Raw genomic sequence first — 27299 nt, 5'->3', positions numbered from 1 at the left:
GAATCATGTCTCAATTTAATGCAGTCAGTGCTGTCTGAGAGGCTAAAGATCACAACCAGTGTGATCTTTAACAACATGTTCCCCTTTGAGTTGTATTATGAGCCAAAGATGAAGAAAATCTCTGAATTTTGTGTAATTTTGAATCTATAAACATTGTTCTTTGATGGTGAATTTGCCCACACACCGTCTTTCATACAGTGGTGAACCCTCCTCTTTGAGATATGTTCTTTTTTTTTATGCACAAAATCTTGTAATTAGCCTGCTGCCAGTTAACGTAACAAGTTGTTAGATGCGTACAATGTTTTTGGTCTTTTATAGCCCCTGTCCCAACTTTTTTGGAAACATGTTGCTGGAGCCAAATTCATAATAAGTATAAATGATTACAGAAACATAACATTTCTCAGTTTCAAATTCATACTTTGAACTTTTTCCAGTTAAAGTTTGAGTTGTTTGGAGATAACTGGATTGATCTTTTATCTCCATCTCTAAATGTACCTTTTTGGAACTGAAGTTGTATGTTATAGACTGAATCTCTGACATTATCTGCTTTTTAGTCATTGCTGTGATTGAATAGGGCTCTGTTCTTCCAGAAGGTGGGGGCGTTAAAGCCCTCAGAGGTAGACAGCTCAGACACGTAGTGGTTTCCGAGGCCGGGCTCTTGTTGTCTGCAAGCATTTGGTTTGAACTTGTCTCTACTTTTAGAAAGTTGGCCGTCAGGGAAAACACAACCCCCACCCCCCATCCCCCCAAAGCCACAAACGAGTCAGACTTGGAGCAGCAGCAGCAGCAGCAGCAGCAGCAGCAGATGATGCTGTAGCAGGCGGCCTTCCTGTCTAAGTAAACAGTGATTCAGATGGGTGAGGAGTGGGAGGCTGTGGTCTGCTTCAGACTGGCAGCTCCAAGCCTCTCCCAGACCCACCACAACAGGATATGGTCCTTGAGCCCACACCGAGCATGGCTGAATGATATTATTATTTCCAGGTTTTACCATTTGGTTGGTGTGGTAATGTTCATGCACGCTGAGGACCATGTGAAAAGTTCGACCAGCAGCTCTGGAAAATATATCTCTCATGTTTTTGTCTAGAGTGACAGTGAATGAGGTTACTTTCCCTTCTCAACCGAGTCTTATATAACTCTCCATACGCAGGTCTGGATAAGTGGGCATGGAGAACGTTTGTAATTAGGTTTTTGTGACTCAACAGATGGTAGGGAGTCTCTATTTTAGCACAACAGTTTACCATGTAACCACCAAAGCTTTCCAAAACAACAATTTAACATTTAATGTTTTTTTCAGCTTAGAACATGGATGGGAACCAGCTAAAAACACATTTTTTAAAAACTTTTTTAAAATTTTATTACTTTCACAACATTTCAGATTAAGATCCTCTCTCTCTGACTCCAAAACATCTTATCTATGCAACAGTTGCTTAGCAAATTTCAGATATAAAATATGATCAGCTTCTATCATGCAATAAATTAACATAAAGTACTTTAAATGAGTTTGTGCATTTGCACTATTGTTTCCCTTCTGAGATGTTATTTACTGTCAGGTTTGCTGTCGGACTATTTGATACCCAGGGATGTGAAAGCAGAAACATTGATTTGCAAAAGTCATAAAAGTAGATTTTAATCAAGGGAATTTCTAAAACTCTGTCACAGTCCATGGTGTTTTTGTCAAGTTTTTTGTTCTGATGTCTATTTTTTCCGTATCAGGCTTGGTTAAGTTAAGGTTGTTTTTTCTGTTTTGTTTCATCTTCTGCATTCTTGTTTTTTCCATTGGTCTGTTCCTTGAATCGTCTCAGATAGTCTTACTTTCTGCTTTCCTTGTACACATGGATTCAGTTAGCTATTACCACACTTACCCTTACTTTATCATTAACTCCCTCTTTATAAATACTCCCTTGCTACTTTAGTGCCAGCTACTTTAGTGCCTCATAGTTGTTTCAGTCGTGTTTCCTGATTTATGCCTCACTATGAGTTCCTGTAAGGTTTGTCTCTGTTTTTGGATTATCTGGCGGCTACTGCAGCACTTTCTGTTTTTACTTTAAGAAAGATTTTCTTTACTCTGCCTGTCTGTCAGGCTGCATTTGGGTCCTCTTCACCACTGTGTCATATTAGTGCATTATAGATTGCAAGATTACAGTTTTATTTTTGTTTAGTTTTTTTTTGTCCATCCATCCATCCATTTTCTATACCGCTGAATCCGCCGGTCGGGTCGCGGGGGGGCTGGAGCCTATCCCAGCAGTCAATGGGCGAGAGGCAGGGTACACCCTGGACAGGCCGCCAGTCCATCACAGTTAGTTAATTTTTTTTCAATTCAAAAATAGGCATTTAAATGGAAGGTTTATGATAAAATAGCATCGGATTTAGAAGGTGCATATTTCCCAACAATCCCCAGCTTAATCAGAGGACATCAGTTGAAATACATGTAGTATTTCAAAAACAAAAACAGCATGTTGGAGAATACTTTGCTCGTCTAACTTTATTTCAACAAAAGCTTAAAAGTCAATGTAAATAATGGCTATTTCTGCATATTGTTATTGTTACTTTTACTGATAAAAATAATCTTAGAACCTTCCCACAGCATCTTTTCCCAGTTTAATATCTAATCCTCTGTAAGTGTTATTCAGTGTCTTGTTGTGTCTGCACTGTGGTATAATCTCCCAGGCTAGTTCCACTCAGTGTAAACACAGACGGAGTGGGTTAACCGCAGTACATGTTTTCAGTTCAGCCCCACACAGGTAAAATGTCAGCCCTGCACAGCTTTCACACTTTCAAAACAAGTCCTTGCAGCAATTCCACTTGTCAATAAAGCTTTTATGGAGACAATGGCTCCTCTAGGACTGCAGAAAAAGGAGTAAATATAGAAACAACCCGTAGGCCGTAAATGAGGCTCAGTCGAGCAGAGTAGCTGTGGTGAAAGCAAAGAATGAATTGACCCAATGAATGAGCCCTGTCCTTGTTGTTTTCTTTGGTGAGAAATGTGTTAAAGAGGACATTGCAATTCTGACATAAAGATATTGTTTTCAGACTGGCAGCCACAGAGTTGCAGTCACCTCTCCTGCCAGGATGGTTAGTGGTTGTACGGCTGTGTTCTGTCTGACCTGCGTGAGGTGGAGATATGATAATTCAAAGCGTAAATGTATGGAGTTAGAGGTCTGAGGGGAGGATTTATTGGGTTGTTTATATTCTTTATTTGAGTCAACCACAGCAGACTGTTGCTTCCTCTGCTTTCTGGTCACACTGACGAGGTGTGTAAGGAGACAGAGCAAGAGCTGGGTGCAGCACAGATGCTCATACACACACCCAGACAGACAGAAAAGCAGGCGTACACAAACTTACACAAACAAGATCCAGTAAGAGCCAGTCCTGCAACCCTCGTATCCCTTAGAGTGGTGGTTGGTGTGGTTTAGAAAACTGCAGGGTTTGTTGTCATCCAGAGACAGCATGGATGTCAGAGGCTTACGTATTCTATCAACACAAAGCTTTTCCATCAAGGTTTACCTCTGAGGACAATGAGTTCACAGTCATTTTGGATTAAAATTTTTTGACAACTTTCACTTTTACTTCACTATATTTCCGAACTTAATTACATACTTTTACTCCAATACATTTTCATTGTTCGGTTTAGTTACTCGTTACAAAAAAGAGAGAGAGAGAGAGAGAGAGAAAAAAAACGCAACAGTGTTTTGACCCCATGCATGTTATGCCTGCCCAAAGACGTGGAAATTCTATCTTACAGAAACTCCCCTTTTTTAGGTTTTAAGGTAGTTTTACAAAAAAGGTCTTCCTCTTCAAATGCCAGATAAGCTGTAGTTCCCTCCAATTTCTTTTTTCTTTTGTATAATGACCGGTCGTGTGTGCACCTCCTATAGCTTGTGAAGTACAGTAATTGTAACAGCTTTTTTTCTTGGTGATGTTGGCCGCATTTTCTGTTCTGAGTTATTTTATTTATTTTTTAGAAAGGTTTACAGAAGGGGTTTCAAACTGGACTCCCTCTTCAGATGCCAGATAAGCTTCAGTTTTTCTTTAAATTGTGTTTATAATGATGGCAATAACAGTAGCAGCCTCTTGTGTTTCATTTTTTTCTTAATGGTGTAATGTATGCCTCATTTTCAGCACTGATCTTACTTGAAGAAGAAAAACTTAAAGGTTCACAAAGTTTGTATTTTCTGTCTAAACCTGGTCTAAATTTTGCCTGCACTTGGTTGTGTGTAGATTTTAAATGTATTTGACCTTCAAAGTTTACCAAAATATAAAAAATGTCATTCAAACTGCATTTGCCTTGTTTACTTTTTACTTATACTTTTCATTACATTACTTAAGTACATCTATTTTTACAATAATTCTCATACTTAAGTACAAGACGTTTCCAATACTTTAAGACTTTAACTCAAGTAACATTTCAGTCAGTGACTTGGACTTTTACCAGTCATATTTTGGAGGGGTACCTATACTTTTACTTGAGTGTGAGATTTCAGTACTTTATACAGCACTGTTCAAAATTAATTTAGGCATCGAAGTTAAGCATATTGAACCATCTGTGGACGTGGGCTCACAAATTACTTACTGCAGAGCATGAATCTCTCATACGCAGCATTCAGAAACTGATCTTCTTGCAACTTTGCAACACAAAATTCCTGCCGCTGGGTCCAAGCTTCTAAATTGTTTTTTAAATGGATGGCATTAGATATGCCGGTGTTTGTCCTGCTTGAAACTGAAGTCGGATGTGGGAAATTCCCAAGCAAGATAAGACTGTAATAAGATCTCCCACTCACTAACTCTCCTTCTAACTGTACACATAGAAAGGCGGTGGCCTGAGTTATTCAAAATAAACACCTACAACAACCTATGAGATTAAGTTATCTAATTCAAGCTTGAATGTACATGAGCAAAAAATATTCAAGACTGTAAGTGAAATAATTGCTTAGCTTGCATTTGTTTTTAAGAGGCAGTGAATGAGTAGATGCAATGTGAAGCATTTGATTGAACGCTCTCAGTCCACACCAGAGAAAACAGAAGTTGAGTGTGAATATGTTGTAATGTTCTCGAAAGAAAAATGGAGCGATTGCTTAAACATGAGCAGTTCGATGTCCTGAAAACAATATGAACCTTAACTAAAAACAGAACACAGGTGCGTTAAAACATGCAACAGACAGATGGTCAGAGACAGATGTTCACTGTTTTACTTTGCTGTGCCTGCAGAGAATGTCACGGTAACAGTCACACAGTGTGTCTGGGAGCAGCGGTCTGCTGTGCACTCTGTGAATAATACAACACTTGTGCCAGTTGTCAAGCTTCCACACATGCATGCGTGCATGAAGTGTAATATTAACATCTGAAGGTTGCAAAAAGGTACATTAAGTGGAAAAAGCTTCTAAAAATATCACTTTGTTTCAAAGGGCAGGGCAGTGGAATGCTTTGGTGAATCCAACTCGTAAAATTTTTAATACAAAAATAAATCCAGAACACATTTAAAAAAGAAGCCTCTGTCAGTGAGCTCTAATGAATAAAACAGGAATGACTATGCATAACTACAAGGAGGAAAAGCCCTCTAAGATATAGGCCAGGAGACTTTTTGGAACTTACTGTACGCAGAGTTTTGACCTACTTCCATACGCATTTGGATGCATTACATAATATGTTCTTTTACAGCAGAGTGAAGAAAGAACAGAGTGAAACCAATTTCACTGTCTCAGTGGGGCCCAACACACCCATTACTCAGATAGCTCCAGACCTCTGTGGTAGCTTAGTTTAGATTTCTGCTTAGATTGCTCCTGCTGCAGCGACACATTTGGGCACAAATAGCTGCCTTATATGAATAATAATATTGGACTAGCTGGCAACAGCTTTGTTTTGTTTGTCTTTTAGTTAAAAACGTTTTTTCTCTAGTTTTACAAACAATGGAAAAGTATATAGCAGTGTGTCACAACATATGTCGTCTCAAGGCACGTGAGACTAAATTACTATCCGAATCAACCCAAATCAGCCAGTTAATTGTAGCTGAGGCTCAAAAAGAACCACAAAGTCAATTAGTACAAGGTTGGGATATACATACACGGAGAGTAAAAAGTGGAGAAAAGGGTGAGGAAAGGTTGTTAATGGGAGGTTTCCCTGCAGTCCAGGCCAGTAGCAGTTTACTAAAGGGATTGGTTCTGGGTCTTCAAAGCTAGAACAAACTGTAAGATTTATCATAAAAACATTTTGAAATGTTTTACGTTTGATCTTAAAGGGTGAGAGTGTGTCTGTCTCCCAATCTGGGAGCTGTTTCCACTATCGAAACCCACATAACTGAAGAATCTGCCTCTCGCTTTACTTTTAGAAACTCTAAGAAGTGCATGTAAACCTGCAGTCTGAGAGCAAGGTGCTGCGCTGGGAAAATAAGCAGTGATAGGGTCTATAAGATACAATCAAGCTTGTTATTAGGAGCTTTATAAGTGAAGAATTTCTAATTCGATCCTGGATTTTACAGGTAGCAAATTAAGAGAAGCTGGAAATGGAGAAATATCTCGTTAATGATCATTTTAACATTTTTGATACGCCTACTTCCATTTAGTTATCCTTTAAATCTTTAACTACAATAAAAGAATACATCGAAGTAAATGATTTTTGGGTTCTGTTTTTAGCAGCAAGTCGTGATTATAAGTGGCAAAACGTTATTTACAGACTATTTGCAGTAATATAGCTTAAACTAGGCTAAATATATGTTAAGATACAGTGCTCTTGGCTTTAAATCTGTTTAAGTGGATCCATAATTTGGGGCCGTTCATCAGAAAAAGGGAAGAAAAAAAAATGTTACTTGAAAATACAGACATGAATGTTTTTTGCAAATCAAAACGTTTGAAAAGTTTGGTGGAGGCAAAAAAGCCCGTCATGTCAGACCAGGGGAGTATATTACAACCTTTAGCATCTTTATAATATACTTAAGTGTTTGTATAGCGCATTTCTTAATGTTGGAAGTGCTTTACAAGACTGAAGGTGACCATAGATGGATATTCACATGAACACAATTTTAAAAAGTATGCTAATAATATCAGGCAGTCGAAACCTTTCACAGAGAGGATGGTTTAGGGGGGGGGGGGGGGAATTGTGTGTTATGCGTCGGTTTTATGTAAAACTGTTACAATGGATCCATCGCAAGAAAGACAAAATCAGTGGCTGTATTGGAAATGTCACTGAACTAGAAATAAAGTCCCTTTGTCATAAACACTAAGGAGTAGTGCATCCAGTGATGCTGCAGCACAGAAACTTTGGCAACAACTGAATTCTCATGGCGCTTTTTGCTGTAATACCCAATGAATACAAATTTCCCTTACCTGCAGAGAATTAATCCAGATTAAGTTGTGTAAACTATACATTTCCCTGTCAATATGACATGCAATAAACACTCTTGCTTAAAAGCAACTTAAGTAATGCAACTGCAAGTTGTTTTTTCTCTGAAGTACTTCCAGAGAAGCAGGCCTGCCCTGGTCTGAAATTAGATAAATGTGCCCAAAATGTGTGGTCATGGGGGCAAACGTGTGACTCTGCTTATCGCTAACACCAGCTGTTGCCTGGGAGCAAGATAGCGAGGGCCATCTGCTCACTGTAGCCTCTCCGACCCAAACTGAGCAGCTTCTCAGGGCTCCAGGTGTCAGACTACACAAATCGGGAAACGTTTTGTAGCGCTCCCTCTGTGCTACTTTTTATTGTAACGGGTTGGGAGACGAAACATCTGATTAAAGTGATCACAAGAGCACCAAGGTTGGCAGGAGGATCATTTATTAACATATGCAACAGAGTGCAACCATCCCGTGAACATTTCCACAAACTCTCTTTGGAGTGTAGGCTGTAACAAAGCAATAAATATGAGATAAAAATCACGCCAGCATTTTATGCTGTCAAACATTTACAAAAACGTAGCAGTCCACTAAATGAGCTGCCAGGTAGAAACTTAAGGCAAGGCGGTCTTCTGCTTGCAGGTTGAGTATATGCTTCCTTAAGCCGATCGGATGACCTGCAACACAGAAAAACAATCAGTGACTAGTGCGGATAAGAGACTTTTGTACTGAATGCAAGCAGATGATGTTATTACCTTTGTTAAAGAGAGTTCTGGATGTTATTCAGGATGTCGCCGTAGACAAAGTTGAACATTTGCTCCTTTGACCACGTTCCATTGAGCTGCACTGTAATAACACACAGACATTAAATCAGTAATGTGCTTTCATCTCTACTAATGTCAGCAGAGACATTAAAGAGGAAGAAACACTTAAAAAAAAAAAAGCCTCCATTAACATGTCAACTTACAAACATCAACAGCTGATTCCTCCATGATGTTCTTGTGTTTCAAATACATGGGCCAGACGTGGCCATCAAACAGGCCAGGGGGATCAGGCACCAGGTAGTTCCTTGAGCTGCAGACACAAAACACCATTAATATACATTTAAGAAAAAAAAAAAAAGCACAAAGATTGCAGACATCAGTTAAGGACAGTCTGAGCACTTACCACCTCCTCTTTTTGCATTCTTCATAGGGGATGGAAATAAAGTAGCGTTGGTTAAGCACGTCGATCAAAGGTCTGCAAGAGTAGAGGCAAATTAGTCTCTTCATTTGATTCTTTCCAAAGTAAGATTAACATTTTTTACTGAAATGTAGTAAGAGCTTACTCGTAGGTGTAAAGCAGGAAGCCCTCCACAATGAGGATGTGAGTCTCCTCCTCCTCCTTGCGGTCAGACTTTGGCACAATCTCAGTATCCAAGGTGTTATTAACGCCATGAGACTTCTCAAACTTCACTGGGTTCTCCAGCCATGCGTAGATTGTACTCATCATGGCTTCCATGTCCAGAGCAGTAAGGACTACAGAAAAAGTAGGAAGTAAAGGGGGGGGGGGAGAAAAAAAAAAAAAAAAAGAAGAGGTGTGCAGAAAATTGCAAAGAGCAAGTAAGAAACACATGTTTAGAGTTCAACTTTGTCTTTAATGCATGCAGATTGCAAATGAGGCAACACACACACACACTTTCATGAAAAACCCAGGCTTACCATCGTACTGCTTAAAGCCATCTTCACCAACTTCAATCTGATCTTGGGGCTGAAACATACATTGATAAGATGTACCCAAGTACATTCCACTAGAGCTACACTCTGCTATATGGAAGGCTGAGATAGCGTAATTACACGACTATAACTTATTAACACAAGTGGCCAAGTGTTAACAAACCATCAGCTGGTGTTACTCAGAGCGAGCCCTTTGGTAAACTAAATACATAATACAAATAGATGCCGGTGTTTGCTGCTCACCTTGAAGAAGTCATCCTGATGTACCACGCAGCAGTTGGGTAGGTTCTTGATCAGTCTGTTGGTGAGGGTGGTTTTCCCTCCGTTGGTCACTCTGCATGAAACAAAAGCAACAACATTTATAAAAAATAAAAATAAAAACAGACCACCTAAACCATCACAAATCATTTAAAAAGGGTGAGTATTGTCTAAGAACAAGTTGCTCCATTATGTTTTGTTTTTTTTAACAAAATCATGTCTTCTTATTACAAAACAAAAGAATCAATTTGAAACCACAGACAGTAACGTAGACCATGTATTCAGGAATTAATAGACGTTAAGATTTAGATTCGCATCACATGAAAAAAAAAAAAAAAAAAAAAAAAAAAAGGGTGGGTCGACTGGCGGGTTTCCTGGTCTATTACTTTCAAATAACAGTTAGCTTAGCTTTTGTGTACAAATCAACAGCAGTGATAAGCGGCCAAGTGGTTGTGTCAACAATAACATATTTGATAGTGAGAAGATCTCAAACTTTAAACGTCACAAAAGAAGCAACACTATAGCGGATGTCCTGACCGCCTTCTCCACGTGTGCCGGGCTTTCAGGGCCTCAAGGAGGTTGGTTAGCCTGCTAGCTTAGCTCAGCTACCAGAGCCATTCAAACGATGGAACTCACCCGCCGATGCCGATGATGTACTTCATGATTTCAGATGGTCAAAGCTTGTAAAAGTTGTTCAAAACGTCAATAAACCGGGTCGAGAACACGATGATCAGACGGGAAGAAAGCTTAAAAAAGAGAAGGTTGCAACAGTAAACGTCAACTAGTCGAGTCCTCCATGGTACTTGAGTTGAGTGAGTAAGGTAAGCGCAGAGACGTGCTGTCACTCGGACACGGTCTAACACCGAGAGAGAACCTCGTTGTGCTGAAGCTTCTACACGTACTACAGAGAGCGCCGTGATTGGCTATTTAAACACCCCGAGCTGTATGGAACAACCAGGACAGCCAATCACAAAGGAGCGTTACCGCAGCTCCGCCTCCTCCTTCTCTGCCCTCCACTGAACCTCAAACCATAATGACATTTTGAATTTTAACCCAAGAAATGATAAAATAATAATAAAGAAACAAAGAAACAAACAAAAAAAAAAAACAAAGCACAACAAACAAACAAACAATAACTTTACGAGTAAAGCTTCACTTTTCTTGTATAACTCCTATCCAGAATTCTCTCCAGCATATTTCCCAGAATTCTAACTTTTACATAAGGAGAGATCTCTGCTTGGATAAAAGTGTGCTTGATACACTCCAGCAAAATGCACTTATGGTGCATCACATGAGCTAACCAAAGATGAAGGAATCAGGCTGCTACAAACGTCTCTTCATCCTCCAGCAGACACCGTGACAACAGGCTACTATCAGCCACAAGTCATATGAACTCTTTCTTCTAAATTCATGACCTCTCAATTAAACCACCATGATATAATGAAAATCATCACCTTTACAACGTGACTGAGGGTTTCACAGCATATTAAAGATTAAAAGGTGGGGCTAATTCTGGTTTTCATGCAAATACTAAATACGCTGATGGGCTTTTTTTCTGTGAATTCCCATTTCGGTCTTTGATGCAAAGATTTGTTGGTTTTCTCCTAATTGCATGTCCTCAGAAGGTCCCAGGAAATAACATACCACGCTCTGACCTCAGTTTGATATGTTACTATCCTAAATCCTGGAAACCTCACATGCTTTAGATTAGGTGCGTCCTAAAAGTTTCAACAAAGCTGTTTTTCAGTCAAAATATTTTAAGTGTAACTGCTCATGAAGGTGCTGATAGCTAACTGGGGAGTATGACTAATAGATTGAAAATTTACTACAGCGACAGGTACAAGGTAGATTTTACCTTACCAAATTTGAAATTTACTTAAAAGCCTTTACATTAGAGAATTTCATTTGCAATTATCTGACTCATGCAATTTATTCAATGTGTACACTGCAGCTCTGAATGTTTCCTCTGCCTCTGTCCTTTGGTGTTTGTGTCAGAATATTTTTAAGACTGCCATAAATCTCAGCTAAGATAAAAGTATCAAAAACAGTAAACTACTATCTTGAAACACCAGCTGTTCTAATTTTGCAAAACTGCTTCTGTTACATCTTATATCTGAGAGAAATTTCTTCTTTTGTTTGCAAGACATAGCAAAGATTTATTTATAAGGAATCTTGTGAGCTTTTTAAACCACTTTCACTTGAGCTTACTCATCAGTCAACCTCTGACAAATAATGCCACAGACCGGATTAAAGGGTCCTATAAAACGGGACATAGAATATTGTAGTAGTGTTCTTAAACACAAATTGGACATAAATGTAGAAAAGAAAGTGAAAAGTGTCAGAAACAGCATAAAAGACTGTATGTGTTCACACGCCACTGCTTACACTGACCTTATCTAATAAGAGAAGACGGATCTCTTACAGAGTCATTAACAGATTAACTACGAGGTAGTTTTACACCGTTTTGTTCCACATATTGCACTCTTCAAACCATAACGCACAACAATATGTTCATAATATACAGAATACCATACCGATGCTGCTATGGTTTCCGAATCAGAAACACCAAAGACACAAATAATAACATCTCTTGACACGTTCGCATTTCTGTGGTGTTTATTTCGCCAGCCTGCAGCTGAACTCCCTCTTTTTAAAGAAACTTCCCAACCAACTCCATGACAGAGTTTCCTGAGGTTACACCAAAATATTTTGGGGTTTACACCCTCGACAACCTCAACTATGAAGAGGATGTCGCCAAGTGTTCAGTTCAGCTTGTAAGATTTCTATTCATAGTCTGACTCCGCGTCATTCTTCCACTTTAAAGTCTGAAACTTTTTTTTTAAAGAATTGTGCAACAACATACTGCACTTGGCTTTGAATCCATAAATTAAATTTGGTGTAGTTTTCCATCAAAGGCAGACAGTGAAACTCTCCCCACTGACTGGATACCCTGACAATATCTACACACAACGTTACATAAAATATTCTTTGTGAAGCTAGGTGGGTATAGATGCTTGAGTTGACAAATTTGTAGCAATGACCAAATTTCAAGGTTGTGGTACTCAGCAGCTGTATTGTTCCTGTCACATACAATCCACTCTTATCAAGTACAACAGTGACACATTTTGACATATCACACGCTGTAACCAGAATCCAAGAAGCACCCAGATCCCGTACTCATATACCTCAGAATACTAAACAAAAGTCGAGTGTAAACAAACACATGGAAAACAGTAAATATATGGAGGTATTATACAGAGTTAAAAGTAAAAATAGACAATTTGCCGCCAAATAGCTTCTTTCAGTCTAATGTTAACATACATTCAAGATATTAAGTTGTTATCACTGACACATTGCTTTGCGTCATGCTGGATATTGTCATCTATCACAATATTCATAACCTCATTATGACTCATTTCTACAATGTTGATCTGCAAGGGAAGTAGTAGTTTGTGTGCGAAATAAATGTGTCGGAGTAAATAACACGTTTCCCCCGTGGCATAAAATAGCAAGCATAATTCTAAAGTGGCATCTCGAATGGGAAGACATGGTGTATTCTGCCGCAGGTTCCAAAACCTCTCAGCAAAATGTATGAACACTGTGCTCGTGTTTTGTGAAGAAATGATACCATGCAGCACGTGGACAGACATCCACGATGGAGCAAAAGTAGTGAATAGTGAACTCTTCAGCCACCAAAACCAAACATTTATTTTGTGTTTTTGAGAGCCTCGCAGTCGACTGACTTTTGATCACTTTTGTCCATTTTGGGGATACACATGTGGTCATATAACTGTGAAATTACACCGTCTGATCTTATCATTAAAAACAAAATGTGGGTTACATGGCCCCCATGTTAGTGTGTCTTCACAAACTTCTGCTGTGAATCTAAAGCTTTTCGAATATTCTTTCATCTGGAATTATTTGTATGGAAGTTTTTCTGTGCCATCAGAGTTTGAATACGAATTTCTAATATCGAATTTTTACAGCATCAAAATCAGACTTTAAATTTGAAAAACCAACAGTGGAAAAAAATTCAACTTAAAAAAATTCAGTGGAAAAAGAACCAGACTTAAAGCGACACTCCGACCTCATTTCCGAGTCAACCAGAGTGTAAGAAATGTGTGCAGATGTTTTTTTTTTTTTTTTTTAATTCCATGCAGCCCTTGTAAAACCACTGGTCGCTGTTGCTAAGCTAGCGCAAGTGATCCACTTTTGGTAGCCTGCCACAAAAAAACAGTCTTGCCCAATTCAATAAACACTCAAAGCACATCAGTTATTATGTCAGGCAGTGGATGTAAAGGTTTGTGGTAATAGAGTAATGTTTGAAATAAAACTGACCTTGCATTACATGGATTTTTGTCATATGAGGGACTAGTTTCTAGTGGTCAGCGGAATTTTACCTTACTCTCGGCAGTTGTGATGTAACTAACTCACAGGAGCTGCTAGTTCCAAGCTAGTTCTACATCTGCTGCGTTGGATCGAGCGGATTATAAACCAACAACGTGGCAACATGGTAAACCAGTGTGCCTTTGCTAATTGCAACAATAGAGCCCATAGATGGGTTCCGAAAAGTTTTCATTATTTTCCATTAAAAGATCCGGAAAGAGCAAAACTCTGGCTCCTAGCTGCAGGATTAGACGTACAAACTCCGATGGAGACGCTGCGTATCAGGGTCATCTGCAGTGATCACTTCAGCTCCGATGATTTCATAAAGTCCAGAAAGTCCGCAAAGAAAATTCTGAAACCGTCTGCAGTGCCATCCGCCTTCCCAGGTATACCAAGGACAGCCACTGTGGTGCAAACAGTCTCTGAAGAACAGGTTGGTACAGGCTTTCTGCTTTCATGATGGTAGCACATGGTTCAGTGATGATGACTTAGCTTACGTTACCTATAACCTTTGCTATGCTTTTGTATTTACCTGCTATAGTGATTTACTGTTGGTTTGTGTAATTGCTGTAAGAATGGGTATCAGAAGTTATGTGAAAGTATTTGCTAAACCGTAAATGCCCATGTAGTAGTAACGCTAGTGCTCTGGTGTGACATTGTGATTTTTTTTTTAGACGAGATGGAATGGGGCAATGAAAGCGGTTTTAGAAGAGATGCGTACACTGTTCACAAACCTCTACAATGCACTGTACACTCAATCTATCGTAGCCTAATGTCCCATAGCCATCATATTATTTGTATGTGTATATTCGTTGACACTAAGTAAAATACTTTAAATCAAACTGCAACGAGGAGCATTATTCTTCATGCAAGAGCCGATACAGAGTGTAGCATCATTCTTCACAAAACAAACTATTGGCAGCGAGAGCCGGTAAGATTGGTGCTAGATATTAGTCCGCGGCTGCCAAACTTTCAAACCAGGAAGCACGAATGGCTGCGGGTGATAAAATATAATTGTAAGGTTGGTTTTACTCCCTAAATTTCTCTATCAACGTAGATATTTGCATCGATAGCCTGGCAAGACAATTGATGTGCTTTGAGTGTTTATTGAATTGGGCAAGACTGTTTTCTTGTGGCAGGCTACCAAAAGTGGATCACTTGCGCTAGCTTAGCAACAGCGACCAGTGGTTTTACAAGGGCTGCATGGAATTAAAAAAAAAAACAACAACATCTGTACACATTTCTTACACTCTGGTTGACTCGGAAATGAGGTCCAATGTCGAAAATTCCGGAGTGTCATCCGGGTAAACAGGGGGAAGCAATCGATCCCTCGATCCCTGTCTCAATACATCCAACGGCAGCCAATGAAGTTACGCTACATTGGACAGATCAGCCATGTCCACCAACGCGGGTGATGGTGCTTCGGTGAGTGAGTTTACTTTATTTGCCATTTGTGTTAGTAAAATTGAGTAATAGATATTACTAATATCTATTGAGCTGATCTGATGAATTGAGACAGGGATCGATTGCTTCTCCCTGTTTACCCGGATGTTGTCTGGTTCTTTTTCCACTGAATTTTTTGAAGTTGAATTTTTTTTCCACTGAATTTTTGGAAGTTGAATTTTTTTCCACTGTTGGTTTTTCAAATTCAAAGTCTGATTTTTGATGCTGTAAAAATTCGATATTAGAAATTCGTATTCAAAATCTGATGGCACAGAAAAACTTCCATATATTTGTACTTGATGGCATATTCACAATTCCGATAGACTGCGATGATGGAGTGCAAAAATATTTTCTGTATATAAATCAGAAATCAGGCACTAAAAAGAAAATAATAGATTTAACAAAAATATGACAGTCATTGAGGAAGGAGATGATTTTAACCATGTAAAATCTATTTAAGGGGATACAAAAGTGACAAAGTGTCCCATACATTTTTTTTTATTTATATTCATATTAAATAATCCATTCACACAAATACAGATCCCTCTTGACTGATGACTCTTTTAGTCATCAGTGAGAGCATAAATCTACTTCTATTCTTAGAATTGCTGCCACTGAGATGGCACTTAGATATTCCTTGTGAGAAGTATCCTTGCATAATGTTATGTTAACCTTTCATGTGACACCTACATACTGTGAATTCTGCTGTTTTGTCTGCTTGTATGACATAATGCAACTGTTACATAAGTAGTTAGAAGTGACTCTCACAAAGCTGAAACTCAGTGGACGGTCAGCCCTGATTGGTTCTGCAGGTGCAGATTTTATCACTTGGTATAAGACTGTCCCTAATATAAATGTCTCATACACCTGAGAAATACTACAGGGTCTGTGGACTTACATCAGGGACTGCACATTGTGTTCTTATCACTCCCCTAAAGCTTCCCTCATTGTAATTGTGCCTCCATCAGTGCTAGATTTTTACATTTTTTTCAATCTTTTTCACGACTGGTGTTCTGTGCATTTGGATAATCCTTGTAATGTATTGTCTAGTCTGTATTTGGGATGCAAATGGTGGATCTTGTTAAATCAAGGCATGGATCACTGGCCTTAGTCTTGAAATGTTTTCTTTTTTAAATATCACATTTTTAAAAGGTTTTTAAGTGTCAGACAAGTGAGAGTAATTGCAGTTTTTTTTTAAAAGACTGCACACTTTGTTCTGCCCCTGCTGTTTACTGAAAGTACCCAAACTTTGGACTGCCATCTGCTGGCTGGTTGTGAATAAACCCTTCTTTTTCTTTTTTTCCCCCTGAACAGTCTTTATTTCCAGGTTTCATCTCAACCAAATATCACCATTTTTATCTAGCTGTAATCTTTGAATGCAAATTCTAAATACAAATACTTTTATCAAATCAATAGCTTCATTCATCTGCAAAAAAAAAAGCTCGATTGTTGCAACATTTATAGAAGAAATTGCTTAACATTATGATTACAATGAATTGAATTCCAATTTGCTTATATTGGACTCTATTATTTAAGTGCCTTGAGATGACATTTGTTGTATTTGGCGCTATATAAATAAAAATGAATTGAATTGAATTGAACATTTGCTCAACCTTAAACTTGGTTCTACATGACTAAACTTTCCTCATAAATATTTGTTTGGATCTTAAACAGAGTAGTACTTTTATTTGAATTTATTCTAACTGTATATCCTAGAAGTAAAGTGGCTGATTAATGTTCAGGGTATCAAAATATTTCCATTCCATTCTCAACTTTTCTTTGAGTTTGTTCACATGCGGGTGTAGAACAGAGGGGCTACACTGTCGTTGAAATCACAGATATTTTGTCTGAGGTGCTCGCTACCTGAGTTGAAGTCAGAACATCAGTTAAATGTCCTCAGTTTCACTGAAAACATTGGAATATAAATTCAGAGACTATAGTAGAAAAAGAAGGAAATCGAAGAGTGTGACTTTGTGACTGAGAACTGGGAGAAAGTATTGAATAAGAAAATAACTAATCCACAATTCTAATTGTAACCTTGTCCATTTCTTTGTCATCTCTGAAATTAAATCATACTGAACATCATCTTTTGACATATATAGAAATTGTGGCGGACGCAGACCGAATCACCACAGCTTTTGGAGCTGCCCAAAAATGTAACTATTTTGAAAACACTTTTGGACTGTCAAACAGCAGTGTTTCCCGCAGCGCATTATAGTCAAGGCGGCCGCCTTATGCTGCGTGTACACCAAGAGCGACCTACGCTACCTGAGCGCCGGAAATCATTATTTCTCTATGGAGGATGAGCTACCTGGGCTACCAGAGCGGATTCTCCAGTGGCGAAGCTACCTGAGCGACCAGAGCGGATTCTCCAGTGGCGAAGCTACCTGAGCGACCAGAGCGGATTCTCCAGTGGCGAAGCTACCTGAGCGACCAGAGCGGATTCAAGCGATTAAACTCAAGCTAACATTATGGTAATGAGCTATGACGCGTTTCGGCGAAAACCAATGACAACCCACAGATTGTAGGGGTCCGACAATCCGCGGGGTTCGCGGAAACAGACGTGTAAACTTTGGTTCCTATCCAAACAATAGTCGTTTAATCCTGAGACTGTTGCAATTGCCGTGTCGAGTGCTTCAATACAATAGTGTAGTAACCCCACGCATACCTTTCTCACTGCAATTAAGTTTTATTTCGGATTTTATTTCGAATTTAGTTTATTTTCACAGCTGCCTCTGCTATTCCTGCTCTTCTCAGGTGTACTTAATGTAGTTTTACATAATTTGTAACGTGATGTATATCTTGTATAACAAATTGTAAATAACAACACGTTTATTCGTGTCCCTGCCCTCTCTTTCCTCATGTTTTTTTCCGCGGGGGTGCTGCACAGCCGCGGGGCCTTTAAGAATTGAACATTCTAAATGTGACATCACGAGCTACCAAAGCTACCAAAGCAAATTCTCAAGCGAAGCTTCTCCAGCTGGTAGCGGAGGTCGCTCTTGGTGTACACGCAGCATTCGCAAACTTGCACTGCCGCCTTACCAACGTTCAAAAAAAAAAAAAAAAATTATAATTATTATTTTTTTTTTTAAACCGAAGTAATAATGCTTTGCCAGGCTCAGACATTAAAAGACAGCATTGATAACAATGAATTGCGACACCTACTGGTTGTTAATGTAAATAGTTAATAATGTAAATAAAAAAGTGTTACAGCTCTTAAACAGCTTCGTTATTGCTCTAACAGCCCCTGTCCCATTCCAAGTACAGCCTCCACCCGACGGAATGCTATCCGCGCAAAACCCCTGGTCCCGGCCGACGACTCACCACCTTGACTAAGCAATTTCCTGCGGGAAACACTGAACAGTCTTGTTTTGGGGCAGCGGATTCCACTAACACGTACATCTCTTTATCTGGCTGAACGGACAGAAGAGATAACAGGAACCAACATCTTGGGAAGATACTGACTGCAGAAAAAAAAAAGCAAACACACGTAAATGGTTACTGCCTGAACCACCTACAGGAGATAACTGGATAGAGATTATAAAAGAGACTCATGACATGGAAAAAGACTTACTCTTCTGCCGAGACTGAGAAATTAGACACATAAAATGTAAGATGGACAAAACAGAACAAGGTTTTTGCTTAAATAAGCACAGCATTTTCTGTTTTTATTATCTAACTAAGCCGTGCTTAAAGTTGCAGAAATTGATCTGTCGTTGTTGTTTATTAATGTTAATTTTTCCGAATAATGTTTGCATGTATGGATGTTTGTGTTTATGTGTGTCAGTGTGTGCAATTATGGGAACTTTTTCTTTCCTCTATGTTATGGTTTTACTGTTTTCTGTAGATTTCCCAAATTTTCCGATTAGACTGTCCATCGCAAAGCACGTAGCCGGCTATAATGTGGTTTGCAAGCAAAGTTGCTGTGCTGTGATATGAAATTTGGTTCTTTTTTTAAAACACAAGAATCTAATCATTTATTTGATTTATTTTAAAACATATTGTGACATCAATGAATATAAGAACTGGAAAGTGGAAACCTTATATTAACATTGAGACGACGGACACACAGTATTCAGTCAAACATGACTGTAGCCAGTTAGAATCCTTTAAAAACTATAAGGACTCATTTGTGCTTGACGGTTATTCTTACCAAGTTAATCATCAAACTCAGGAATCACTGGAAATAACAGCTTAGAAATACTAAAGGACGCTTTTAAATTAAAATTTATCAAACTTTCAACAATAAAGTGGGAAATAATAGTTTTGATTGAACTGATGGCAACAGCACAGTGTGTTAAAAACAGACACATCAAATAGAAACAGTGTGGAACGTATACAACAAAAAGAGACCATGTTCAGGTCTGCTGCAGCAGGTGGCTATAATCGACACTAGTCGCTTATAGCCGCTAGTGTCGAACCCCCTAACCCAAAGATGGAGAACCTGACGTTCACAGTTTGTCCTCTGGGGGCAGTAGTACTCCTGAATTATCTTGCGGTGCCAGGAATCAAAGAGGAAGAAGAAGAGCAAGATGGACGGTGGTAAGGTACCAAACGTAAGAAAACAATTGCACGAATTTGGTTTTAGCCATTTTAATTACATCAACATGCATATGTGATTTTCGTTTAATACACATCCATTGAGTAAATAAAACGTTTAGAAAAATCAATTTTTTTTATAGTGATTCAACGACAGTTCCGGTCCTGCTACCTCTCCAGGTAGCTGTAACTAATACTAAATACAGTAACGGGCATTGTTTGTTAGCATGTTTGTTAGTAGGCCAATGATAATTCAAATTTACGTGAAAGCACCGATTTGTTATTTAGGAATTGCAAACAACAGATATGAAATTCAACATTACCCACGGTAGAAACTTGACAACAGATGTAAGTTGTGCTGAACTCTGATGTTTTCTCTTGTTTAGCTGGCGCCTGTAGTCTGGTTTCCAGAAAGTCACATTTTATATGACATCCCATTCATAAAAAGTAGAAGTAGACAGCTAGACTGTTTATTGGAAGCCGCAGCTGATACTTTCTGAGTTCTGCTTTTTTCGGTGTTATTGGGACTGTTTTTGGTCCCACCACAGCAGCTTTAGCTAGCCTCCCAGAGCCACGCGGATGACATAAAATTAGTATTATTGTCGTGTTTGAAGAATAATGAGAAGCAAAGTCTTCAGCTTATCAGGCCTTTCTTCTGTGGACTTTGGGTTCGGGAGGGGGACACTGTCTCTACTCTTCAGATTAGACTAAAAACTTTCCTTTTTTGATGAGGCTTACAGCAAGGCCTGGCTCAGCTAATTCAGATCCTGCTATACCATTCATAAGAGTTTCTTCTGACTATTCTTGGCTCTTCTTATCCAGCTGGTGCAGGATACCACAGTAGGACTTCTCACAGGTACCAGAAAAACAGACCGCAGTGCTTAAATGGAATTTTCCTTTCATTTACGTCTCATAAAGCACAGCCCTCCGTTTTTAATGAAATATTCCTTCTGAGCACCTCTCTCAGCTTCCGTGTTCCGAATTGATCGCCGAAGTCATACACTATAGTCAACACTCACAGAAGCACGTCCTGGACTTGGAACAGTTGAGAAAATGAGAATGTGTGCCTTTCCGAATTGCGGCAACATAATGAGGAGGTATTTGGCCTTAAGTTTTCATCGCCTTCCCGTCCGCAACCGGCAGACTTTACCTCTGTGGCTTGTTGCGCTTCACCTGGATCCGAACACTCCTCTGAAAACACTTCGCGAGAAAGATCATCGTGTTTGCAGTGAGCACTTCGATGAAGACGACTTCACCGAAAAGAGTGTGAAACACCGCTACCTGAAACCAAATGCCATTCCAAAGGCTAAACGCCCAGCTGCAGACAAAGTGGAGGTAATATCCTAATCATTTGTTATGATCTTCCATGTTAGTTGGAACACGGAAGCTGAGAGAGGTAGGTGCGCTGTTTTTGAAATCTCCAAATGTGTCATGTCTGTGCTAGCTAATGGTATGGTTAGCCCCTGGGTTGAATTGTATTGCTACTGACACCACGGCCAATTCGGTCAAAAGTATTTTGACACACGTTAAGAGCCTCAGAAAAGGTTAAACGCTTGCCCGAAAGAGCCCGCTTTCATGGAAATCAGCGCAATTGGACAACTTTGCGCTGCGGGCATGAATATTTCTCGCGGTTTTCCCTTTGGCCAACTTCCCTGGGTCTCCAACAGATGGGATATGTTTGTAAAATGGCCGAAATTCTCCATTAAAGCATTTGGAACCTCGTGTTCTGCTGTGTGTTTTATTCTTGTTTTGCCATCGTTGTGCCCCAAATATTGAGTGCAGCACTTCAGTAGACTCTAGTTGTTTTAATTGTGCGTTACAGATACATTTTTACGTCTATTTTTTTTCCCCCCCAGTTTCATCCATCCATCCGGAAAGGACTATCCTTCCCTCCTCTGGAGATATGCGTGACCTGCTGCTCCCTGTATCATTGTCCGCTATGTTCACCTGTAAATTTCAAACCAACAAACCGCTCCAGAGTTATGACTCATTTGGACAATCACATAAGGAAAGCCTGTTATGTTGGGGGTAATTATTTTTCTGTGCTGTTTAAACTAAACAATCTATGTCCTTTTTTTTATTATTATTATTCCTAACTACATGTGTTATGCACATTTTAGAGTACACAATCCACAAATGTGGACTGGAGTGCAGGGGCCTGCCACATTACCACTGTTTGCACTGCGATGGCACCTTAGCAAAGAAACAAGATTTCCTCAGGCATGTTTCAGTCTGCCAAGAGAAGCGTGAGAAGAAAGAAATACTGCAGCTGGCAGAAGATCCACAGCGAGTCCAAACCAGCAGATTTACTGGCGAGAGTGTCAGTTCTTCATCTTGCATCGTAAGGCTATGATCATGATCCATGGGCTGTTTTTTTTTGTAATGTTTATTGACTTTAAAAAAAAATAATAATAATTCACACGAGAAAAAATACAACCAAGCAGCAGAACAGACACTTGAACACTACACAATACCGCAACCTCAGACACTTCACACACACATGCCACACTCGCATCAACATTAGGTTGAATGTAAATACAAAACATTCCCCATTATCATATTTGTTTTCGTGCAGATGACGCCTAATGTTCACATTTCCACGAACCTTTGTATTCTTCTCAAAGCTGTTTAAAGTTCCTCTGCCTGCCCCCACAGATGTAAGCCAGTCTCTTCAGAGCAATGCATTCCAAGTTTTGTCCACATTTTTATTGAAAGGAGAGTCAACTTCTGCATGCTCTTACAAACATTTCAAACATATTTCTGACACATTATTAGCAGACTTACGGCAAAGCTTTACAGGAGTTATAGAAATTGGAGTAACTTAGATATGTTATTAATCTGCTTTTGTGCTTTTGAACATGCCTCATTCCAGTCCACCTCTTGTATTATCCTTTATTATTTTAACTGGGTTTAAATGGCCTCCTAATTTTTTTTGGTTTGTTTCTTCAATGTTATAACAAGACATTTTGGTACAGGTGCGCAGCTCTTAACAATATTTCCGGACTTTTAGGTTTAAATCGTTGCCCTTTATGTGGTCTTACGCAAAGAAGAAAAAAAATGACATTAGGCTTCATCTTTTGAGACCTTTAGCTGTTTTGATTACTGTTGAAAACATTTTTCATTAATTCAAGCAAGTCTTTAAGAGCAGAAGCACACATCTAGAAACATTGGAACATGTTGTGTAAAAATGTCTCTTCGGTCCTCTGTCTTCACAGGAGAGCAGTGACGACAGCGATAAAGAAACAATAATCCCTGATTTTGAGGATGACACCAGCCTAGAGGGGTGCAGCAGGCAGCCTCTCTTCTTCTCCAGGTCTAGCGAACGTGACGGAGTGGGGAGGATGATGAGTGCACAGCCAGACTCTTTCCAGTGTGACAAAATGGTGCAGACCTACATTGAGAAACCTCAAGACTGTGATGAGTACTACTTCATGAACCTGGTGAAAATGTTTAAGAGGTTGACACCTAAGAAAAAAGCAGATGTCAGGATGAAAATCGAGAGGATCCTCTTTGAAGCTGAGTTTCAGTAGGCGTTTATCGTTTACTGTTTCCATGCTTCATGTGAAGAAACGGCATCTAAGTACTTCATTATTTCAACCACAGGTTTCGACCTGTGACCTTGTTGTGGTGAACAACCGTTTGGGATCCTTGTTGCTTATCAATCAGTTTGTGGCAAACAACCATTTGGGATCCTTGTTGCTTATAAATCAGTTTGTGGTGAACAACCATTTGGGATCCTTGTTGCTTATAAATCAGTTTGTGGCAAACAACCGTTTGGGATCCTTGTTGCTTATCAATCGGTTTGTGGCAAACAACCATTTGGGATCCTTGTTGCTTCACCAGCTGAGATTTACCTTTAAGCAACCATCCCCACCTGAAATGCGCCACCTGTTTCTTTATTAGAATGCGTTTCAGAGCGATTATTGAATGTATCGAACTGTCATACAGAGGTTTAAGAACCAGCAGGATGTAAAACGACACTGGATCTTACGAATGTTCCTGTGTGTGCTGCTAACTGCTTTTTTCTATATTCAGCGTTCCTAAACCACAGAGTGGCAGAAAGACTATTTTCTTTTATTATGTGCCTAGAAATGTCCAGTATGTTTATTTTGAACTGTTACAAATAATTTTTTTTTTTTTTTAATTTTACATATATATATATTTTTTATGTAAGTGAGAGATGTATTACAAGGAACACCCAAAGATTTGTGCTATGGAGAACTCTTATTCTACCTCAGACAAATGCACAGCTGCGTGCTTCTAGTAGTCGGGTCACTTGTTGTCAAGCTGCTGTTTGTCAAAGCTAAATATGTTTTTCTTTCAAATGAAGTTCCAAGACTAAATGGCCTCCACGTGTGTGTGTGTGTGTGTTTTTTTTGTTTGTTTTTTTTTTAAGCTGAACATTTCTGTATGTTAAAGTTGTGTGGGCTTTAGTGGGCTCATGATATAAGACAAACTGAGACACGGATCTTCTGTGCAAAGGTTTTAATGGTAAGGAAAGGCACCGTCTATTAATTTAACAACATAAAAATCAGCCAACACCTTTAGTTTTTGTTTCTGAGCTGTCGGGTTGCATTTCACAGCCTTTATCAAGCGGGCAAAATTGCAAGCACGAGTAGAAGTGTCAAGTTTGCTAACACTAGTTAACACCATCAAAGGTGAGATGGCATAACAGTAAAATGAATGTTTGGCTTTCATGTACAGAAGAAGGAATTATAGAGAACAAACATACAATGAGATGACAGTTTACATTCGTATAATATAAGCATCCCTGTACTGAGTTTATACATGAAGCCTCCGTTGAAGGAAAAATCTGATTTTTTTATTTTTTTTTATTTATTTTTTTTAAAAGGTAATGTGTTCCTTCTTTTGCATGAACACTACTTATGAGGAAAAAGGGATTTCCTCCTAAGAGGTCAATTCTGAATTACCTCCAACAAAAAAAGAAAGGGCACTCTTAATGCTGCTTTATTTGCTTTCACCTCCTGATGATCATCGTGTGAAGTCGCAGCTTTTTCTTTTTGTTGTGATTTACGTGGTGCTCATGTACCTGCAGGTTGAGTATTGGTTTACGCACTGTTCAAAGCAGCGTACCTGATGCACTCATTCATCGTCCAGCTTGTAGCAGTAGACTCCGTGCTTGTGCTGGGGAGGGGGAAAGCCAAAGCTGCGTACCCCCGGCTCGGCAGGACCGCAGTTTCTGCGTGGCCTGGTGATGGGATAGCGAACGCTTCCATCAGCCAGCCAGCCGGCGTCACAGCGGTCCAGCCCAGCGAACTTCCAGGCGGCGTACAGCTGCCCAACTTTGGCGATCTGTGCTCCGTCCCCCTGACACGCCTCCTGAGCCTCAGTCAGGTTCATCTCGCGAGAGGGCTGAAGATAGAAGACTTTGCCTTTGAAGAAAAAAGAAAAACAGTTTACATAGTGAGAGAGATCGGTCAATGTGTCTGGATGAGTTCAAAGTTGTCTTTCTTACTATTTGTATTCAAATAAAGCTGGTTTGGAGTTTAACAAAAGAAATCGGCATTAAAGGAATGAGGTGTCATATTTTTCAAATGAATGGGTGTGAAGACAAAGTACAGGTGAACATAATTCAGTTTATTTAATCCAATTCAGTTTTTATTTATAAAGCGCCAAATTACAACAAATGTCATCTCAAGCCACTTAAATAATATAGTCCAGCTCAAGCCAATTGGAGTTCAATTCATTGTAATTATAATCTAATAAATTCATTTCAAAATAATCCAATTCATTCATAGAGCCAGTTCAAAAACAATTTCCTAGCTAAGGAAACCAACAGATGGCACAGAAAACCGGTCCTCAGTCCAGTCTCCCGCCCTGAGCCTTTAACAGGAGATGCTGAATTTAGCTGTTTAGGTTTCAAAGTGAGCATCTGTTGGAACATCTGGACAGTGCTGATGTTATAATGAAAACCTGTGATTTTCATGCTTGAGCAAGTTAAACTGCTTAAAAGATTATTTTCAACCTGTGACCATGTTGCTGTCACACCAGCCTACGTCTTGAAAAAGACCACCTCACCTCGGAGTGAAGATGAGAAGCAGAACACATCATAGCGATGAAGGTCCAGGTGCCGTCTGCCGTAGGTCCGGACCCCCGGGGCGAGGCCGTGCCCTCCGCAGGGCGCTCGGGGCCGTGTGATTGGGTACTGGACTGTCCCGTCGGCCAGCCAGCCTGCGTTGCACCAGTTCAAGCCCTCTTTCCAAGACTGGAAAAGCTGTGTGAAGGTGGCCAGCGTGGAGTCCTGCTCCTCACAGGCTTGCTGGGCTCCCAGGAAGCCCAGTTGGTATCGACCATGAGGGTGCTGGAAGGGAAACACCACACCTGGGTGGAGGAGTTACATTAGAAGGTCAAAACGGGCCAATAAGAGACAGTGACACATTGCTGCCATCACCTGCTAATACTGTTAAGTTATTACCCCCCCCCCCCCCCCCCCCCCCCCACGCGATCTTCTACTGTTGCAACAAACTACAGCATGCCTTTTTCAGGAGGACATGCTTCTGTGGCAGTAAAAAAGCACCGGTCAGGTTCAGAAATGGTGATGTGTGAAAGTTTCTTGTGAGCAATGCCTTCAGAATCAACAACAACCACAGCTGAAGCATGAACAACTAAAATATATATTATTTTTATTCTGAAGCATTTCTACTGCTGGTGCAAACGGTGCTATGAATAACACGGTCTGTGATAGTCAAAAATAATTGCAGCCTTCGTTACAGAGAGATGTACATGCTATCCACTCTGAATAAAAGGTATGGAAGAAGTATTTCTTTTTCTCTGGACTGTACCTTGTAACTCCAGATGAACTGTCGTGCTCTTGTCCTCCAATCCATCCACCACCTCACATCTGTAACGGGCGATGTCACTCAGCTGGAGTTCAGTGATCACAAGCGCAGCATCTCCTTGGAAATCCCGTCTGAGCTCCACACGACCTCTGACCAACAGACAAACAAGGTCATACGGTTACTATGTAAAACATTTATTTTTGATCTGTGTTTTTTGTTATTTCAACAACCTAAAGACTCCAAAACTTTGATTGCGCGAGCCAGTCGCCACCAGCACATCTGCCTCATGTCCCCCAGCAGCGGGCAGCCTGGACCACCTGACCATGGCCTCCCGTGGTGAGCTGAGCTCCGGCTCATACCAAAACCTGCATGGAAGGGTGGCGTTGCCTCCTCTGACTGCAAACACTGATGACTGAGCAGAGTCCACATGAAGCTTCACACCACTGAAATAAACTGCAGAATAAAGGCTATAGACGTTTGTATGCAGCATCAGCAAATATAAAGATAATGTTGAAATGATGACATCTATTATACTGATAATGAGCTCACTCTCTTTGTTGCCGTGTGCACTGAGGATCCGATTGTAGAAGAAGTTGTTTTGGTTTGAGGGAGCAGCCGAGATGCAGCATGAGAGGAGCAGCTGAACCACCAACAGCAGCACAGGTTGGAGGCAACAAAGCGTCATTCTGGGTTTTATATCCTGATCGTTTATGTTATTTATGCAGTCTTCAAGCCTGTAAAGAGAAATCTGATTAATGGTTTATTTGAGTACAGCAAAAATATTTTTCAAGCTATTTTCTCTGGAGTTTTTAGTCCACATACAAGCGCTGGTATTTCGA

At 39.8% G+C, this 27299-nt stretch overlaps 3 protein-coding genes across 6 annotated transcripts; 1 reads left to right on the top strand and 2 right to left on the bottom strand.

Annotated features, from left to right (window-relative positions):
* Positions 1–7744: 7744 nt before the first annotated feature.
* On the bottom strand, positions 7745–10191 carry mibp2 (muscle-specific beta 1 integrin binding protein 2). Of its 2 annotated transcripts, XM_075477134.1 has the most exons (8): positions 9929–10191; positions 9278–9368; positions 9020–9068; positions 8647–8836; positions 8487–8558; positions 8287–8393; positions 8075–8165; positions 7745–7996 (listed from the first exon to the last, which is right to left on the bottom strand). In XM_075477134.1, exons 1-7 carry the CDS (start codon positions 9952–9954, stop codon positions 8080–8082), a joined length of 621 nt encoding a protein of 206 aa, XP_075333249.1. In that variant the 5' UTR covers positions 9955–10191; the 3' UTR covers positions 7745–7996; positions 8075–8079. The 2 variants fall into 2 exon arrangements, with proteins under 2 accessions (XP_075333249.1, XP_075333312.1); XM_075477197.1 differs by lacking the exons at positions 9020–9068; positions 9929–10191.
* Positions 10192–19519: 9328 nt separating this feature from the next.
* Positions 19520–24007, top strand: LOC142391091 (uncharacterized). 3 transcript variants are annotated; one of them, XM_075477038.1, is made up of 4 exons: positions 19520–19668; positions 21517–21688; positions 21781–22001; positions 22876–24007. In XM_075477038.1, the coding sequence occupies exons 1-4, from the start codon at positions 19654–19656 to the stop codon at positions 23188–23190; spliced, it is 723 nt and encodes a 240-aa protein (XP_075333153.1). In that variant the 5' UTR covers positions 19520–19653; the 3' UTR covers positions 23191–24007. The 3 variants fall into 3 exon arrangements, with proteins under 3 accessions (XP_075333153.1, XP_075333103.1, XP_075333040.1); XM_075476988.1 differs by having other exon boundaries at positions 19520–19677; XM_075476925.1 differs by lacking the exon at positions 19520–19668 and adding an exon at positions 19687–20995.
* A 109-nt stretch (positions 24008–24116) lies between these two features.
* LOC142390965 (hyaluronan and proteoglycan link protein 3-like) lies at positions 24117–27145 on the bottom strand. Its single transcript, XM_075476912.1, has 5 exons — positions 27010–27145; positions 26691–26913; positions 26464–26609; positions 25700–26002; positions 24117–25053 (listed from the first exon to the last, which is right to left on the bottom strand). Exons 1-5 carry the CDS (start codon positions 27143–27145, stop codon positions 24764–24766), a joined length of 1098 nt encoding a protein of 365 aa, XP_075333027.1. The 3' UTR covers positions 24117–24763.
* Between the last annotated feature and the right edge of the window lie 154 nt (positions 27146–27299).

The sequence above is a fragment of the Odontesthes bonariensis genome, chromosome 1 (genome assembly GCF_027942865.1).
Source record: "Odontesthes bonariensis isolate fOdoBon6 chromosome 1, fOdoBon6.hap1, whole genome shotgun sequence".
In the NCBI taxonomy this organism is placed as follows: domain Eukaryota; kingdom Metazoa; phylum Chordata; class Actinopteri; order Atheriniformes; family Atherinopsidae; genus Odontesthes; species Odontesthes bonariensis.
The sequence above is the reverse complement of the archived record's forward strand: the minus strand, read 5'-3'. Positions and strand labels throughout refer to the sequence as shown.

Coding starts and splice junctions, on each gene's coding strand:
- mibp2 (XM_075477134.1), bottom strand. CDS start 9,954: ATGAAGTACATCATCGGCATCGGCGG. Junction 8,837..9,019: donor TGGCTTTAAGCAGTACGATG/GTAAGCCTGGGT, acceptor CTTTTTCTGTAG/TCCTTACTGCTCTGGACATG. Junction 8,559..8,646: donor TTCCTGCTTTACACCTACGA/GTAAGCTCTTAC, acceptor CTACTCTTGCAG/ACCTTTGATCGACGTGCTTA.
- LOC142390965 (XM_075476912.1), bottom strand. CDS start 27,145: ATGACGCTTTGTTGCCTCCAACCTGTGCTGCTGTTGGTGGTTCAGCTG. Junction 26,914..27,009: donor TGCACACGGCAACAAAGAGA/GTGAGCTCATTA, acceptor TTTATTCTGCAG/TTTATTTCAGTGGTGTGAAG. Junction 26,610..26,690: donor CAAAGTTTTGGAGTCTTTAG/GTTGTTGAAATA, acceptor TCTGTTGGTCAG/AGGTCGTGTGGAGCTCAGAC.
- LOC142391091 (XM_075476925.1), top strand. CDS start 20,714: ATGAGAATGTGTGCCTTTCCGAATTGCGGCAACATAATGAGGAGGTAT. Junction 21,689..21,780: donor GAAAGCCTGTTATGTTGGGG/GTAATTATTTTT, acceptor TGCACATTTTAG/AGTACACAATCCACAAATGT. Junction 22,002..22,875: donor TCAGTTCTTCATCTTGCATC/GTAAGGCTATGA, acceptor CTGTCTTCACAG/GAGAGCAGTGACGACAGCGA.